Genomic DNA, 18,051 nt, shown 5'->3' with positions numbered 1-18,051 from the left:
TTCTTAACAATTCTGAGACGACTATACATGAGATTAAACAAATAACTAAGTGAGTGGCAGATGGAGGAGCCATTTTTCTCACTGTTTGAGTAAAAGGTTGCAGATAAGCACAGGCAGAAGGGTAGAGCCATTTGATGATAGATTAGACTTGGAGATGTAAGTATGTGTACCTTAATGTAGTACAGATAGTTAGGTATAGAAATATGTACAGATATGTGTATATGCAAGTTTAAGTATTCACACATATATTTTCTTGCTCTGTCAGCTGAGAGGGCCTAGAAGTGGTGACACCGCAGTATAACAGAGCACACACTGAGTGCTCAGATCTTGGTTTCTGATAAACCAATAAAAGGAACCAGCTGACTCTAACTTTCATTAGGGAATGTACAAAATGAGCTTGGGCCACCTTTTAATGCCGGAAAATAACAAAATGTTGGGATTTGTTGAAGGAGCACAAGAACACAATGAAAGAGCTCCCAGTGGTCAAACTGGGACAATTTCAGCAACAAAATACATAAAGTAGTCTTAAACCCAAGGTATAAAATACATATCCGTGGGGCCATATAGATATAAGTAAATGATTTAATGAATAAATGGGGGAAAAGAGACACTTATTTCATATGGAAGATTAAAGATGGAAGAATTCCAAATAATTCGTGGAAGAATTCCAAATAATTCATGTTGATACTGACTCTTCAAAGAGGTGGGGCATAACTTTCCCCCCACCTTGATTATGAGCTATGTATAGTAACTTCCTTCTAAAGTGCAAAGTATGGAAGGGAGTAAGAGAGTGACTTTATGGATAAACCTTACAAACAGGCAGGTGTATCAGCCTGGCGGAGATATCAGCCAGGTGATCAAAGTTAACATTATCAGTAATAAATCATGTTGATAGCATGTGTCCTTGATAAAATGTGATGAGAATGGCACTTCATCTCTTTGGTCTTCCTCCCCCAAATCCATAACTCTCATTAACCATGAATAAACAAAGAAACACAACAAAATTAAGGGACATTCTACAGAATACCTGATCAGTACTCAAAACTGTAAGATCATCAAAAACAAGAAAAGTTGGAGAGCTGTCTCAGTCTAGCGGAGCTTAAGGAGACATGATGACTAATTATGATGTTATATTTTGAATGGAATTCTAGAACAGTAAAAGGACTGTAGGTAAAACTAAGGAAAACTTAATAAAATGTGGACTTCGATTTGGTTAAAAATAATGTATCAGTATTTGTTCATTAATGGTTATAAGTGTACTATACTAATGTAAGATGTTAACAATAGAGGAAATGGTGTGGGGAATTCTCTATACAGTCTTTACAACTTTTCTGTAAATCTAAAATTTGTCTAAAATTTAAAACATTTTAAAATATGGCTGGGAATGTTTTCTATGACATATATAGATATTGGTTCAACATCACTAAATTAATTTGATACACCACATAAACAAAATGAAAAATAAAATTCATATGGTCATATCAATAGATGCAGAAAAAGCATTTGACAAAATCCAGTATCCTTTTATGCTAAAGAATGTCAGCAAAGTGGAAATAGAGGGAACATACTTCAAAATAATAAAGGTCATATATGACAAACCTACAGCTAACAGCATACTCAATGGGAAAACATTATAAAAGCAATTTTCCTTAAGATCAGGAACATGACAAGGATGTCCACTTTCACTACTTTATTCAACACAGTATTGTGTCTAGTCCAGCACGAGGAAGGTTGTGGGGAGCGAGGAGGGCAGTGCAGTGTTAAGAAAAGACAGTAGCCATGAGCAGAGTTTAAGTGTGAGGGCCAAGGGACCTGCAGCCTCAAGGACTGGGCTGGGCACCTAATCCGGCCAACGCATTAGCTTAGTTGGAAGCATTAGTTTATTAGTTAGGTGGGAAGTTAAGGAGATAAAGCTTGTCAATCTCAAGATCTGTGAATCCCACACATCATAATAGGAAACTCATTCAAGCCAATCACCCTTGCCTGCAGGCAGCAGAACTGTAAGTCTCAGGATGTATGTACTCCCAAGGGACAAAACGATATACATATGAATGGGTGGAGAGCACATTATTGAATCTCTTCCCCTGCAGGTTTTGGGAAGGAATGCAGCCACAGAGGCAGAGGCTTTCCTAAGCCTGGGGAAGGTGGGGGGCTGTGCCCACCTCTATGAACCCCGTGGGTTCTCCTGTTGGTCCCCACTGGACTGCACCTGGTTTGAGTTGTCCCCACCAGGGGGAATCTCACTCGTCATTGGCTGACCAGCCATCTTTTTGGGGCCAAACAGGGAGACATAAGGTGCAAACACAAAGGTGTAACAAAATCCCTGAAAGTATCCCTCTCACAGACTTTCCTTTCTTTGGGGGCAGGTACAAGGAGACAGACGGGTAGGCTGCTGCGTGGCTACAGTACTGGAAGTCTTAGTGTGGGGGCAGAGCCCCAGAAAGTAGTTTCCAGGCTCTCAGCCTCACATAGACAGGTGCTGGCTCAGGTAGTAAATGGCCATCAACTGTGATTGCATGGCCATCAGTTGTGGCTAGTTGGCCGTCAGCTGTAACCAGTGAGCCATTGGCCACTAATATAACTGCTGTGGCTATGCTAGCAGAGAGAGAGAAGAGAAGAATGGGGGCTAGCAAGAAGATGGTGGCTGGGCTGGGAAGTGTGGATGGCGGTTTGCGGACAGTGTGGATCCAGCCTCCAGTGAGAGTATAGTGCCGCCAGAGAGAATATAGTGGTATGACTCCCCCATCTATGGCTCCGTGGGTGTTCCTTTTTGGCCTCACCATATCCTGCGTTCTTGTATGGGGAGCGGGAGCAGAGACCCCACAGGACGCCCTGCACGACAAATGGCGCAGTGAGCAGGGTCTCCCGCACGACACTTAGCCACAGCAATCAGAAAAGGAACAGAAATAAAAGGCATCCAAATCAGATAGGAAGAAGTAAAACTGTCATTATTTGCAGATGATGTGGCACAACATATAGAGAGCCCTAAAGAGTCCACCAAAAAACTATTAGAAATGATAAATGAATTCAGTAAACTGGCAGGATACAAAATAATTCATATTAAGAAATTGGGTTAATTTTTATACAACAATAATGAACTGTGAGAAAGAGAAGTTAAGAAAACAATCCCATTTACAACTGCATAAAAAAGTATCTAGGAATAAATTTAACCAAGGAGGTAAAAGACCTTTATTCAGAAAATTATAAGCCATTGAAGAAAGAACTGAAGAAGATACAAATAAATGGAAGCATATGCCATGCCCCTGGATAGGAAGAATTAACATTATCAAAATGTTCATATTACCCAAAGCAATCTGTAGATTCAATATAATCTCTATCAAAATACCTATGCCATTTTTCACAGAATTAAAACAAATAATGCTAACATTTATTTAGAACAACAGAAGACCCTAAATAGCCAAAGCAATCTTGAGAAAGAACAATGTTGAAGGTATCATGCTACATGATATCAAACTATACTATAAAGCTATAGTAATCAAAATGACATGATTCTGGCATAAAAACAGCCACATAGAACAATGGAACACAATAGAGAGCCCAAAAATAAGCCCATGCCTATATGGTCAATTAATCTATAACAAAGGAGATAAAACTATATAATGGGGTAAAGATAGTCCCTTCAATAAACGGTATTGGGAAAACTGTACAGATATATGCTAAAAAAAAAAAAAAAATGAAACGGGACCACCTTCTTACACCATTTTCAAAAATAAACTCAAAAATAAGTTAAAGACAAATGTAAGCCCCAAAACCATAAAACTCTTAGAAGAAAACATAGGCAGTAAACTGTCCAACATTGCTGTTAGTAATATTTTTTTTCAGATGTATCTCCTTGGGCAAGGGAAAGAAAAGAAAAAAATAAACAAATGGGACTATGTCATGCGGGGGACCCTGCTTGCTGCGCCATTTGTCATGCGGGGCGGCCTGCGGGGTCTCTGCTCCCGCTCCCCATACAAGAACGCAGGATATGGTGAGGCCAAAAAGGAACACCCACGGAGCCATAGGTAGGGGAGTCATACCACTATATTCTCTCTGGCGGCACTATACTCTCACTGGAGGCTGGATCCACACTGTCCGCAAACCGCCATCCACACTTCCCAGCCCAGCCACCATCTTCTTGCTAGCCCCCGTTCTTCCTCTTTCTTCCTTCTGCTAGCGTAGCCACAGCAGTTATATTGTGGCCAATGGCTCACTGGTTACAGCTGACGGCCAACTAGCCACAGCTGATGGCCATGCAATCACAGTTGGCCATTTACTACCTGAGCCAACACCTTTCTATGTGAGGCCGAGAGCCTGGAAACTTCTTTCTGGGGCTCCGCCCCCACAGACTACATCACACTAATTTTTTTTTTTTGCACAGCAAAAGAAACCATCAACAAAATGAAAAGACAACCTATTGAATGGGAGAAGGTATTTTCCAATGATAGATCTGGTAAGGGGTTAATATCCAAAATTTATAAATAATTCATATAACTCGACACCAAAAAAGAATCCAATTAAATACAGGCAGAGGACGTAAATAGACATTTCTCCAAAGGAGATATACAGATGGCCAATAGATATATGAAAATATGCTGAGCATCACTAATCATCAGAAAAATGCAAATTAAAACCACAATGAGATATTGCCTCACACCTGTCAAAATGCCTATCATCAATAAACCAACAAACAACTGTTGGCAAGAATGTGGAGAAAAGGGAAACCTCATGCAGTGTTGCTGGGATTACAAATTGGTGGAGCCACAATGGAAAACAGAATGGAGGTGTGGGGACAGAGCCCCAGAAAGCAGTTTCCAGGCTCTCGGCCTCACATAGACAGGTGCTGGCTCAGGTAGTAAATGGCCATCAACTGTGATTGGATGGCCATCAGCTGTGGCTAGTTGGCCGTCAGCTGTAACCAGTGAGCCATTGGCCACTAATATAACTGCTGTGACTACGCTAGCAGAAAATGGGGGCTAGCAAGAAGATGGCGGCTGAGCTGGCAAGCGCGGATTGCAGTTAGCACGGCAGAGTGCGGGTTGCGGATTACAGAGAAGTGGACAGCAGGTTGCAGACAGTGTGGCTCCTGCTTCCTGTGTCTCCAACCCAGCCGCCAGCGAGAGTATAGTGGTATGACTCCTGTGGGGGCAGAGCCCCAGAAAGTAGTTTCCAGGCTCTCAGCCTCACATAGACAGGTGCTGGCTCAGGTAGTAAATGGCCATCAACTGTGATTGCATGGCCATCAGCTGTGGCTAGTTGGCCGTCAGCTGTAACCAGTGAGCCATTGGCCACTAATATAACTGCTGTGGCTATGCTAAGAGAAGAGAGAAGAGAGGAAGAACGGGGGCTAGCAAGAAGATGGCGGCTGGGCTGGCAAGTGTGGATGGCGGTTTGCGGACAGTGTGGATCCAGCCTCCAGTGAGAGTATAGTGCCGCCAGAGAGAATATAGTGGTATGACTCCCCCATCTATGGCTCCGTGGGTGTTCCTTTTTGGCCTCACCATATCCTGCGTTCTTGTATAGGGAGCGGGAGCAGAGACCCCGCAGGCCGCCCTGCACGACAACTCCCCTACCTATGGTTCCATGGGTGTTCCTTTTTGGCCTCACCATGTCCTGTGTTCTTATGTGGGGAGCGGGAGCAGAGACCCCGCATGACGCCCTGCACAACAAATGGCGCAGCGAGCAGGGTCTCCTGCATGACAGGCGGTTCCTCAAAAAGTTAAAACGAACTACTTTATGATCCAACAATTCCACTTCTGGGTATTTATCTGAAGAAATCCAAAACACTAATTCAAAAAGATATATTCACCCCTATTTTTATTGCAATGTTATTTACAATAGCCAAGCTATGGAAGCAACCTACGTACCCATCAATAGACAATTGAATGAAGAAGAAGTGGTATATATTTACAATGGAATATTACTCAGCCATAAAAAATAATGAAATGTTACCATTTACAACAACTTGGATGGACCTAGAGGAGATGATGCTAAGTGAAATAAGTCGGACGGAGAAAGACAAATACCATATGATCTCACTTATATGTGGAATCTAAAGAACAAAATAAATGAACAAACATAACAGAAACAGACTCATAGTTACACAGAACAAACTGATGGTTGCCAGATGGGAAAGGGGTTGGGGAGCTGGCTGAAAAAGATGAAGGGATTAAATACAAATTGGTAGTTACAAACCAGTCACAGGGATGTAAAGTACAGCATAGGGAATGTAGTCATAATACTGTAATAACTATGTATAGTGCCAAGCGGGTACTAGACTAATCGGGGTGATTACTTTGTAAATTATTTAAATGTCTAACCACTATACTGTACACATGAAACTAATATAAAAGAATATTGAATGTGAACTGTAATTGAAAAAAATACACACACACACGTATATACATGTACAAGAATTTGTCTAAAACAAAAACTTGTAGACACTTTGGAAAGCTATAGTAGAGAAAGCTGCATATACAAAGTAAAGGTTCTGAAAATATTCAGGTCTTGAAGGCTATATTTCACCTCTATGTTGCTTTTATTTGTAGTACATTTTCCCCACAGTTTAATGATGCTTGTGTCTCTCTACTCCTATAAGTTATTCCCTGTTTCTGGATTTCTAGAGTAGCTGGTTTACGTATTCAATGAAATACTACCCCACAGTTAAAATGAATTCTATTTATATGTATCTAAGAATATATACAAATATGACCACTTATATAAAGTCAAATTCATATAACAATAGAATGAATTATTTTTAGGTGCATACATAGATAGCAAAAGTGAGTAAACAGTTCCTGGAAATGATGAATACTAACCTCAGGATAGTGTTTGGAAGGGGAAGGAGGAGAAAAAGAATAATGAGGAAGTCTTTATGCCACTTACTTGTTCTTTCTTTTTTTTTTTTTTTAAGTGTTAGAACAGAAGCAAATGTGGCAGAATGTTAATATCTCTTTAATCTGAGCAATGGGTGTTTATGTGTATGTTTTATAAGCTCTTTCTTTTACATCCAGTTTTTAAAGTTTAAAGTCGTTTTACTAATGTATGGTTCAGTTCAGTCCCTTGCATTGTTGACAAATGATAGGATTCTTTTTCCCTCTACTTCAAAGACAGACTTATCTTGCCATACTTGCACCTATTGATTGTACCTAAATTTGTTTCTCTCTCCTTTCCTTTTCTCTCCAAACACTTTGTTCTTTTCAATTTAAGCAACGCCATGTGTGAAAATGAAAACTAATTCAAGGAAAAAATATCTTTCCCTTAAGCATTCACCCAAATAGTAACAGCTCTGAGTCGGTCTCTTATTTCCCACATTTACTAGATAATAGATTGTGCTTTTGTGTCATCAATAGTGTTTGTGAAGAAAAAAGTCAAGGCTGAATGTAGCGTTTCTCTTAAATGTTTTTATTGTTGAATAGATAATTTTAAAATGCATCATATTTATGAAAGCTTTAAAAAGAAGCTGCAGGTAGTTTTTGTTAGAAGGAATCTCCAAAATATGCAATGAGTCAATAATGCAAAGTGACATATACAACAGAAAAATTCCTACTTATTCAAAATTAAATAATCTGAAATTTAAAATTAGTTTTTAATTAAAAAGGCAAAAATGCTAAGACAGAAATTAACAGGAACTTTTTTGTCTAAAGAAAGAACTTCCCAGACATTTCGGAGGACCAGTGCAAATTCCTACCTCTATAACAAAGCCATACCATATAATGGAACCGATGTTCCTAACATTGGCTGCAAGGTCATGAAATACCCTAAATTTTTTCTGAATTATGAAAGAAAGTTATATCATATTCAGAACCATCCTAATATTAAGGTGTAGTCTATTGATTTCAAATAGTGAACTATGTAACATATAAGACATCCACAACTTTCAATCTAGCTGAGTTCTAAAAGTTTGTTGAGCCACTGATCTATGAGGGTTAGATATAAATATTAGCTTCCAAGTTTATGAAAATTGGTTTACTCCAAAGTATCAGGTTTCTATTCTTTGGCTGTCTTTTGGCTTGTACTCCCTTCTAGGAACTTGGAAAGTAGACACTAATGAGCACCTTAGTGCTTTTCAACCTATACACATAAAATACAAAATTGCAAAGAGAAATGCTGATAACATCCAACAAGAAGTGTGTCAAACTAGCTTCAGTTAGCAAGTTCTTCAGTCACCAGGTCCACGCTTCACACATCAGAGCTGATTCCACTGATTGACCAGAGGCCAGCAGATCTTGGCCTGGTTTCTTCCATACTTTACAGGGTTTGGGACTTAGCAGGAAATACTTTGTGTGCCAGAATTCCTTTTGAAGTGCTAGATCAGAGAGCTTCTCTTCCAACTAGCTTCAGACACCCTTAAAGCACAAAGCACAACAGGAAATATGTTTGCTTCCTCAAAGATATTTGTAAGCATCCCCCGCCCCCTCCCACACATACACACATAAGTATAATCATTGATTATACTGGTAATTTAAAAACAGCAATTATATTGGGAAGGACAATATTAAGCGTTTATTTTGAATGATACAGCTGGAGAAAAAGGTTAGAGATGATCAAGCCATTAGTAAGAAACTATTGACAATATTCTAAGACAGGGACTTCTGGGTACTCTGCTATTCAAAGAAGCAGATGAGTGGTGCTCCATGAATTGTTTGAAACAGGTTTTCAATGAGTTAAATACAGAAAGTGACAGAAAGCATTTAAGACGTATGTAGCAGTTTGACATTTCTGTGACATTCAGCACGTGATTATTTTTCTACTAATCACTTTTTATTGTATTTTACAAATGTATCAGTACACAATGGATAAGTATTTTTTCAGAGATACCTTGGGAAACACATTTTAGAAAGTGATTGGACTTGTCATTAAATCTATTTTCATTGCAAAACATACAACTTTTTATTTTCCCTGTTACTCACTTATCACTAGTGATGACTGTATTTATAATTTATAACATAAATCACTCTTGGATTTCCAAATAATATGGAGAGAGTAAAAAGAAAATAAATTTTCCTGAGATTCTTTGGTAAGAAGAAAGATGAGAATGTGGAAGGAGATAAAAGAGAATATGTGTTTATATGGAGGCTCTGTTGTAAATGGTGAGAGACAGAAAAGAGGAAGGAATGTGCTGTGGGTAGAATCTCTGATGAAAAAGATGGTGGTGGTGATATATGACTAGTATTTCCTGGTGATAGCAACCTGAAAAACTTTTGGGTTGTTTCTGAAATGAAGTCAGAAGAGAAAAAAATGAGGCAAGATACACTTACTCCCTTCTGTGTATGGGCTATTTTCAAATCAGATGTTTATTATTTAAGTTGCATTTACGTATGGTAAATACCTTCTGTTAACTAGCACACTCTACTTCTAGGTAGTTAGGTAGGGAGATATCATTATGGAAGTATGTTTGCATATTAGTAAGACAATGTTAAAATGCTAAAAATGTTTCAAAGATGTATAAAGTGTTCTGGACGAGCCTTCCTCCCTCTAGTAATCCAAGAGAAAACTAGACAACATATATGAAATAACTGTTTTCAGGCATTGGACCATTGGAAGTGTAGGATTACGATGCTTGAGTAAAGGAAGCAAGCAACGCAAGCTCTATGGAGATTCCCCGGCCCCAGTTACTTCCACAAGCATCTCCAAGTGACCCATATTTGCTTAGAGTTAAATCCCCAAGGACCTTCTGTGAGTAGCTGCAGTTATTGCTAGTTTTACATCTTCAAACACACTGTATTTCAGAGGCTCTACACTTTCCTGTGAACATGAGTTGTTCACAGAAGTGAGGCTTCACTGCTGTCTCTGAGGGCCACTTACTCTGTGTTACTGGGAACTCACCCAAGTCGAAGGAGTCTGTATAACTGGTCAGTGATAATGACGGCTGTTTCATTCTTTTGGCTTCTTTTGTTTCATGAACTTCCTGAATACTCACATGGGATTCCTCATGGGGAGCCTGAGGACCCTTGTGGTCTGTCACCAAACCCCTTTCCAGGGGACGTGGTGTAAGACTAGGATGAGTAATGCCCTGGGAGGTCTGACAATGGGAGAATCCCCTCCTGACGGAGCCGTGCCAGCATCAGCAAGCCTCCTCCCTTCAGGCTGCTGCCTGCAGCCTGGGCTTTGTGCTCACACTCTCTGAGAAAGATCTGCCTCTCCTGCACTTGTCTTTCCACATCTTCTCTCCATTCAGTCCCACGTTTATTTCAATTAAGGGGTCTAAGATCAAAATGAGAAGATTAAAAGTGTCACAGCAGGGTCTTGAAGAGAGGTTTATACACCCATGTTTATAGCAGCATTATTCACAACGGTCAAAATGTGAAGTGTTTCTCTATGGAAAAATGAATTTTTTAAAAAGTGGCATGTACACATACATACAATGGAATATTATTCTGCCTCAAAGACCCATAAAGACAAATTTTGTATAATTCCACTTACTCGAGGTACCTAGCATAGTCAAATTCAAAGAGACACAAAGTAGAAATGGTGGTAGCCAGGAGCTGAGGGGAGGGAGGATGGCAAGTTGCTATATAAGGCGTACAGAGTTTCAGTTTGGTAAGATGCAAAAGTTCTGGAGAGGGATGATGGTGATGGTTGCACAACAGTGTGAATATGATTAACACCACTGCACTGTACTCTCAAAAATTTAAGATGACAAACTTTATGTTATTTGCATTTTACCACAATTACATTTTATTAAAGTGTGGTGTTATTTTCAGTATTACATATTTCTTGCACATGGCTGGGTTTCTGTATTACTAGCGACTGAGCAGATGTGATCTAGAGTGAACCTGAAAACAGGTGGAAGTTTTATGAACCTGCCAACATGTACAAATAGAAACAAATAACCTGCCAATTGATAATCACCATGTGTTGTCAAATGTTATGAGTGCTTTGGAAGGAGACAGAAAAATACAAAGCAAAGGTTCCACTGGAGGTGGAGAGACGTCCATAACGAGCCCCAGCAGAGCTGAGGGTCAGCTGCATGCTTGGGCCTACAGAGGGGAATACCAACGTGATATGATGAGAAATTCTTCCTGTAGCTGTGATGCCCTTTTTTACCAAAAAGTGTGGAATGAATTTTTACGTATATAATAATTAGTGTAAAGTGCAGTTGCAGGGTCTTGAAGGAATTATCTAGGCTACTCCATATTTTGTTCCTGTTGGATAGTTGAAGGTCTTATTGTTTCTTAACTATAAACCTGGATTTTCAGGTTTAAAAAATCTTTATCTCTTAGTTATATACATTTATTTAGTTATTCATCCAGAAGGTAAAGTTCAAGATTCTTATTGGCAGCCTGCAGAAAACAAATATAAGTATCTGCTATCTATGACCCAAATAGACTTTAGATAAGTGTCATGCAGGGTCTCTGGTCCCGCTCCCCACACAAGAACGCAGGATGTGGTAAGGCCAAGAAGGAACACCCACAGAGCCGTAGACAGGGGAGTCATACCACTATATTCTTGATGGTGGCTGGGTTGGAGACACAGGAAGGAGGAGCCACATGATCCGCAATCCACTGTCTGCTTCTCTGCCAACCAACCAACTAATGTAGCCACGGCAGTTATATTAGTGGCTAATGGCTAACTGGTTGCAGCTAATGGCCATCTAGTAACTGAACCAGCACCTTTCAACATGTGGCTGAGAGCCTGGAAACTGCTCTCTGGGACTCTGTCCCTACAATAAGTCAAAGTGTTCTTGTGGTTCCTTTATTATGTCTTATTCTGTGTTCTTATATCTCAGACCAAGAGTACTATAATCATGGACATTGTGGTTCAGGTTGCAGCAATGTTTCTCTTAGAATTCTAGAATGCTCTTGTGTATCTACGTACAGTTCTTTTCCATTCCTTCTTTCTCTTTTTTTTTCAAAAGAAGGAATTTTCCATCCCTTAGTCTCTACTCCTACTATAACAACAATCACCTACTATAACCTAATGGTATAACTTAGTGTTTGTACTTTTAATTCAATTAAATAAGCTTACATTTAAAGCCAGCTGTATACAAGGCACTGCCATCACAACAAAACGACAAAACACAGATCTGTTTGTTTGTTTGCTTGTTTGTTTGTTTTGTAGAAATTAGAGTCAAACTGGGCAGAGAAACAAGCACACAAACTAACAATAATACAATTACGAACTATGACTGTGAATTCAATTGTGAATGCATACGGCAAGACAAATTGATTCCAATTAGGATAAATTATAGGTTTTCCAGAGATGGTGGCATGGGAGCTAGGCTTGATGATGTTGACAATGTACAACAACAGAAAGGAATAGAAAGAAGCCCGAATAAAGAGTGTTGGAAATTGGTGTTAGAGTATTGATTGACATTAACTGTAAAGAATATTTGGACTGAAAGAATGAAGATCTGACGCTTCCAGCAGAAACCAGTTGTCATAAATTAGCATAAAGGTTCAGATGATAGACCATGACAGCAATGTAATTATGTGTTCCTGGACCACTGGTATCCTGGGTGACTCCTGCAATAATTTGGGATAGTTGAGCATGCCTAGAAGAATATACTTATATGTATATATTATGGGATGTAGTTGGGCATGAAACTGGAGTTGTCCTGAGAAATATTAGAGAATCTGAGAAGTCCTGCCTGACTTGCTGGCTTGGAATGATATTTCCAAGGAGCAGACAAAGCTCACCTGGTTCATACACCACTAATCCTTGATTTGGCAACTCCAGAAAAGTCACAACTGCTTGGAAAGAACCCTGGTAAAACAAGGAGTAGCAAGACCAGAGGGACTGAAATTTTATGGTAAACCCCTGGTAGCCCAGGGAAGCTCAAGTTCATGGTGTCTAAAGAAAGAAGAGCAGACCAGCTTGCTGAAGGCCTGGGGTATACTTTGCTGGGACTTGGGGTTATTCTCCAGGCAGTGGAGGATAGGAGATAGGAAAAGGAAGGTGACACGCTGAACCTGAATTTTCTGAAGGTAACTCTGGCAAGGTCATAATGTAGAGGCAAGAGAAGCTAGAGACCACACTTTGCAATGTAATTCAACAGGAGAAGTTGAGGACCTGTTCTATGGACAGGGATGTTAGCCATGAAATAGAAAGCAGAGCAAGACAGGTCAGGTACCAAAGCACTAGCATGTGCCACAGCTCTGATATGTCGGCTAGGAACTGACCATCATCTAGGGATCTGTCTCAAGCCACCATCTGAGAAATAGAAGAGTTTGTGAGATATGAAATATTTATCTTAAGATCTTTTGAAAAATGTCTTCTTTGTCCACATGCTTACATGCCCTGCCCACTCCCAATTCTACTAGATTTCATAAGGAATAGAACCTTTAGAGATGGGATCACCTAGCAAATGCACCCATGTCCATTATCAATAGAATTGGGTCTGGGGTCCAAGATAAACAAAGAATATTCCAAATACACAGAAGAGAAAAGCTTTGTCTTTCTGTTTCTAAATAATCAATAAATGGGAATGCATTATGCCATAGTTGTGTCAATATATACTTCTCAGGCAAACTGACCTTTCTTTGGAGAGATTTAAGACAGTCATTTTAAATGCTTTTATTGACTGACAAATTTTAATGTATGGTTATTTTTATTTAATCAATTTGAACTAGGACCTCTGTAAAGACACTAACAGTTGTGTGGGAATCATCAAGATAGAATCAAGTTTATAAAGATTCGGTGGTGCCTCAATAATGAAGTATAGTTTTTGTTCTCACTGTGTCCAATTTCTGACTCTCCCTCCCCAGCCCAACCTCACAACCTGGCAACATCTCACCAATCTGTCAGGATTTCTCTTTTCTCTCATTTACTTATCTACCCCTTTTGAAGTGTCCCGACATCCAGCATTTTTCTTCCTGACTACCCTGCCCAACATGCATTCCCAAACACCCATAGTCCGAAAGGGTTTCCTTCCTTGCTTTCACCAAACTAGCATATTACATCATTATAGTTAGGTCGAGAGTGAGTTCCTGAAGAGCAGGAACTATGATATCACTTTTCTGTGTAGTGTCAATATCAAGTAACAATCCTGGATAATGGGAGGTTCACAATAAAAAGTTAAATAAATTAAATAATAGATATTGCATAACATCCTAGAATTGTAGTGCCAGAAATTGTCGCGTCCTGCAAGACAAATTTGTGGGAAGCAAGGAGGGCGGTGCAGGGTTAAGAAATACAGTAGCCCGTAATAGAGTGCAAGCGGGGCCAAGGGACTCCAGCCTCAAAGGACTGAGAGCCGTGAATCGGGCCAACAAATAGCTTGTATTGATTAACAAATGAGGAAGTAAAGGAAATAAAGCCTGTTAATTTCAAGACCTGTGAATCTCACACATTATACTAGGAAACTGATTCAAAGCAATCACCCTTGCCTGCAGACAGCCGGAACTGTCTCAGGATGTATGTACCTCCCTAAGGGACAAAACCTTTATGCACATGAATAGACAGAGAGCTGCTGCTATCACATCATTGAATCTCGTCCCAAGCAGGATGTGGGAAGGAATATAGTCACAGAGGCAGAAGCTCTCCTTAGCCGGGGGAAGATGGGGGTCTGTGCCCACCTCTATCAACCCCGTGAGTTCTCCAGATGGCCCCCATGTGACTGTGCCTGGCTTAGGTTGTTCCTTCCTTGAGGAATCTTACCCATCATTGACTAACCAGCCATCCTTTGGGGCCAAACAGGGAGACATAAGGTGTAAGCCTAAAGGTGAAGCAAAGTCCACGAAAGGATCCGTCTCACAGACTCTCCTTTCTTTAGGGGCAAGTACGAGGGGACAGACAGGTAGGCTGCTTCATGGCAACAAGAAATAACGTGAAACTTCAAGTACAAACTTCCTAACGTATATAGCAATTCTTTCTGTAGTATCCAGCCTCTTTAAAAAGAGAGCAACAGAGAAAGAAATCTTGGGTCTTAGAATATTTGCATAGCTGTGTTAAAAAAATTTCTCTATAGGGTGAAACAGTCTGACATGCTATAGCTTCTATCCAGGCTCGTTAGTCCGTGCACTGGTAGTACAAAATGTGAGACTGATGCCTCAGTGTTCTTGTGGAAACGTGCAAAATCAGTCTGGGATAAGCTATGATATCAATGGTAAGGTGTGGAGTGTCAATGTGATACAGTCTTTTAGGAGGCACATAGTCAGTTTCCAAACAGCTGTGGAAGTTGCTACTAACTTTCTGATGGGGTAAACAGGTGTTTTTAAATTAAGGACTGATAAAGTTGTTTCTAATGTATACGCCAGGTATGAGATGAGAAGAGTGAGAACTTGGTAGCTGAAACATACTGCTTATATTAACCCAGAGACTATCCAGCTTGTCTAACACTAAATCTAAAAGCATTTGATTCTGTGTACTTTATACAAAAAAATTTACATTTTAATCTAGGACTGCAAAACATTGTTAAAGTGTCCCACCATTCTAAGTAGGACATAACTCTTTTATTATCAGGAATTTTTTTGTTTCTAATGCTAACTACAAAAAAATCTGCCTGAACCTGGGAGAAAAGACCTATGTAATAAGAGCAAGTTGTAGTATAATTTATTTTGTTCTGATAAAATTAAAGAAAATTTAATTTCCATTTAGCTTACTTTAAAATGTATGTCCAGAAATTCACCAATACTTCACTTCACCAATACTTCAAATGGTAATAGACCTGAGAGATTTTACGAATGAGTGTCATATAGTCTTTGGAAGATCTTACAAGTGAATGAAGAATGTATCATAAAAATTAAAGGAAGTTTGCACATGGAAGATCTGAACACTAGAAAGCTATGTAAACTTAATATGTAAAAGTTTTATTCACTTAGTAGAATCCTTTCTTAGAAAAAATTTATATAAATAAATTTCTAAATGAATCTTATATTACATAATTTCCTTTTATGTGCATTCTGCTTATGTAGTAGAACTCAACATAAAAAGTCAGAATTTAAGAAGCCTCATAAAGTTACATTTCAAAGTAAATAATCAATTACAAAGCTTTTAAAAAATCAAATTATCCATAAATAAAATTCAACAGAAATACAGCTAACAGAAACTCTGAATTTAATGGCTGAATCATAGAACTGTGTCCAATTTCAACATTTGCCCAATAATATCAACACTAACTGAATAGCTAATGCTAAATCCTACCAAAGACAAAATATGTGCTCATTTAGCTGGATTTAGTAACATGTTACTACTTACTTGACATTTCAATAAAACATGGTTTTAATAGGGCTGATTGACAATTAAAACATAAATTTCTAATAGGTATGCAAGGATTTAGTAGTATTAGCTAGCTTTTTGAACTAACGTAAAGATCATCTGGCTAATGTTGGCATCATTTTTATACACATACTAATACACATATATGATTTAAGGATGTATATATTACATATGTACATATATTATTTAAAGATATAGTGTTGTATACAGAAGAGTAATGAAATATCTAGAATAGGATGGATTAACCTACGATAGCTCATGAATGTATTAAAAACAAGTGTTTTTCTGTTTTTGTTTTTATTTTGTTAGGGACACAGATCTTTGTTATGTCTTTTTAATATTTTTCTTTGTTTTTAAATAGGTTGTTTGGTATCAAATCAGTAATTCAAACAGACTGTTCCAGCACATGGAAGATCATAGCAAACCCAGACCTGTCATGGTATCACCACGCCAACCCCATCCTCCTGCTAGTGATGTACTACACGTTGGCAACGCTGATCCGCATCTGGCTACAGGAACCCCTTGTAAGGATAAAAAGATTTTCGTGATCTTGTCTGCAAAGTAACCTGGAAACTCCAGGTGAAATGGTTCATTCCTATTAACTGCTGACTAATCAATACTATATTACAAAATAACTGTAGTGTCTGCTTATAGTGTTTCGATTCTGCGAGGAGTACTAAGTAAATACAAATATTATCAGAACAAAAACTAGCTTCCCTTTGAAATATATCAATATGTGCTGCTAAGAATGGTAGGTGGTGAGGAGAATGGAAGACTCATTTCTATTGAGCACTTACCGCCGTGTTTCCCCGAAAATAAGACTGGTTTTATGTTAATTTTTGCTCTGAAAGATGCATTAGGGCGTGTTTTCAGGGGATGTCTTATTTTTTCATGTACAACAATCTACATTTATTCAAATACAGCCGTGTCATCTTCTTCTGGAACATCATCATAACATACTAAATGTGTCCGTCTGGCTGACGAACTTAACTGGGGCTTATTTTTTGGGTAGGGCTTATTTTCGGGGAAACACGGTAAGTGCAAGGCCATATGCTCGACTGTTTACATGCATGAGTTCATTCAATCCTCTACTTGATTCTGAAAAATAGGTATTATACCCACCTGACAAATGAGGAAAATGAGGTTAGAGAGGTCAAGTGGTATGACATCATACACTTATGAACAGTAGAAATCAGATTCAAACTAATGTTTGACAACAAAGCTAGAGTCTCAGTAACTAGACATCCTGTTATCATAGTGATTAGAGTTTTCCAAATCTTCTCAGACCTCTAACTGCTGATGGTGTGATAGGACCTAAATGACTGTAAGAAGCTCGGTTGTAAGGCAGCATACTGGTACATAAGGGAAGCAAGTAGTATAGACAGAGTTGTCACATCTTTCATCTATCAACTGCCAGGGGAGGAGTTCACATGTTAGAAGCAGGTTCTAATGAGCACCACTGGGCTGAAGTCTCTGCAATCAGTCATGAGCCCTCTTGTGACTTGACTTCTAGCTTGGAGCCCTGGTGCAGTTGCCTACTTTACACTTTCCTGTTTCCACACCCACAGACTAATCCATTCATTCATTCTTTCAGTCAGTCAGTCAGTCAGTCAGTCAGTCAGTCAGTCAGCAAATATTTATTGAGAGTCAACTATCTCACACACTAACCTGGGGGCTGGGGATAGAGCATGGACTGTAGGCAAGGCCCCTGCTTGAAGGAACTGTATACCCTACAAGATAAAGAGTCCAGAAGTAAATGGGATCTGAGTTAGATTGTACAATGAAACTGGGTGAGATGCTGTCATGTGGGAAACCCTGCTCGCTGCGCCATTTGTCATGCAGGGCGGCCTGCGGGGTCTCTGCTCCGGCTCCCCACATAAGAACGCAGGA

At 39.3% G+C, this 18,051-nt stretch overlaps 1 protein-coding gene across 4 annotated transcripts in view; it reads left to right on the top strand.

Moving 5' to 3' along the window:
- PIEZO2 (piezo type mechanosensitive ion channel component 2) overlaps positions 1–18,051 on the top strand; it is a 436,624-nt gene that overhangs the window by 296,217 nt on the left and 122,356 nt on the right. For all 4 annotated transcript variants that reach the window (XM_074340379.1, XM_074340380.1, XM_019713452.2 and 1 more), the window contains one exon: positions 16,523–16,685. In XM_074340379.1, the coding sequence (XP_074196480.1) occupies positions 16,523–16,685 (163 nt within the window). The remainder of the gene's footprint in view (positions 1–16,522; positions 16,686–18,051) is intronic.

Source organism: Rhinolophus sinicus, linkage group LG09 (genome assembly GCF_036562045.2).
Source record: "Rhinolophus sinicus isolate RSC01 linkage group LG09, ASM3656204v1, whole genome shotgun sequence".
Classification (NCBI taxonomy): Eukaryota; Metazoa; Chordata; class Mammalia; order Chiroptera; family Rhinolophidae; genus Rhinolophus; species Rhinolophus sinicus.
This window is presented reverse-complemented; position numbering and strand designations above follow the sequence as displayed.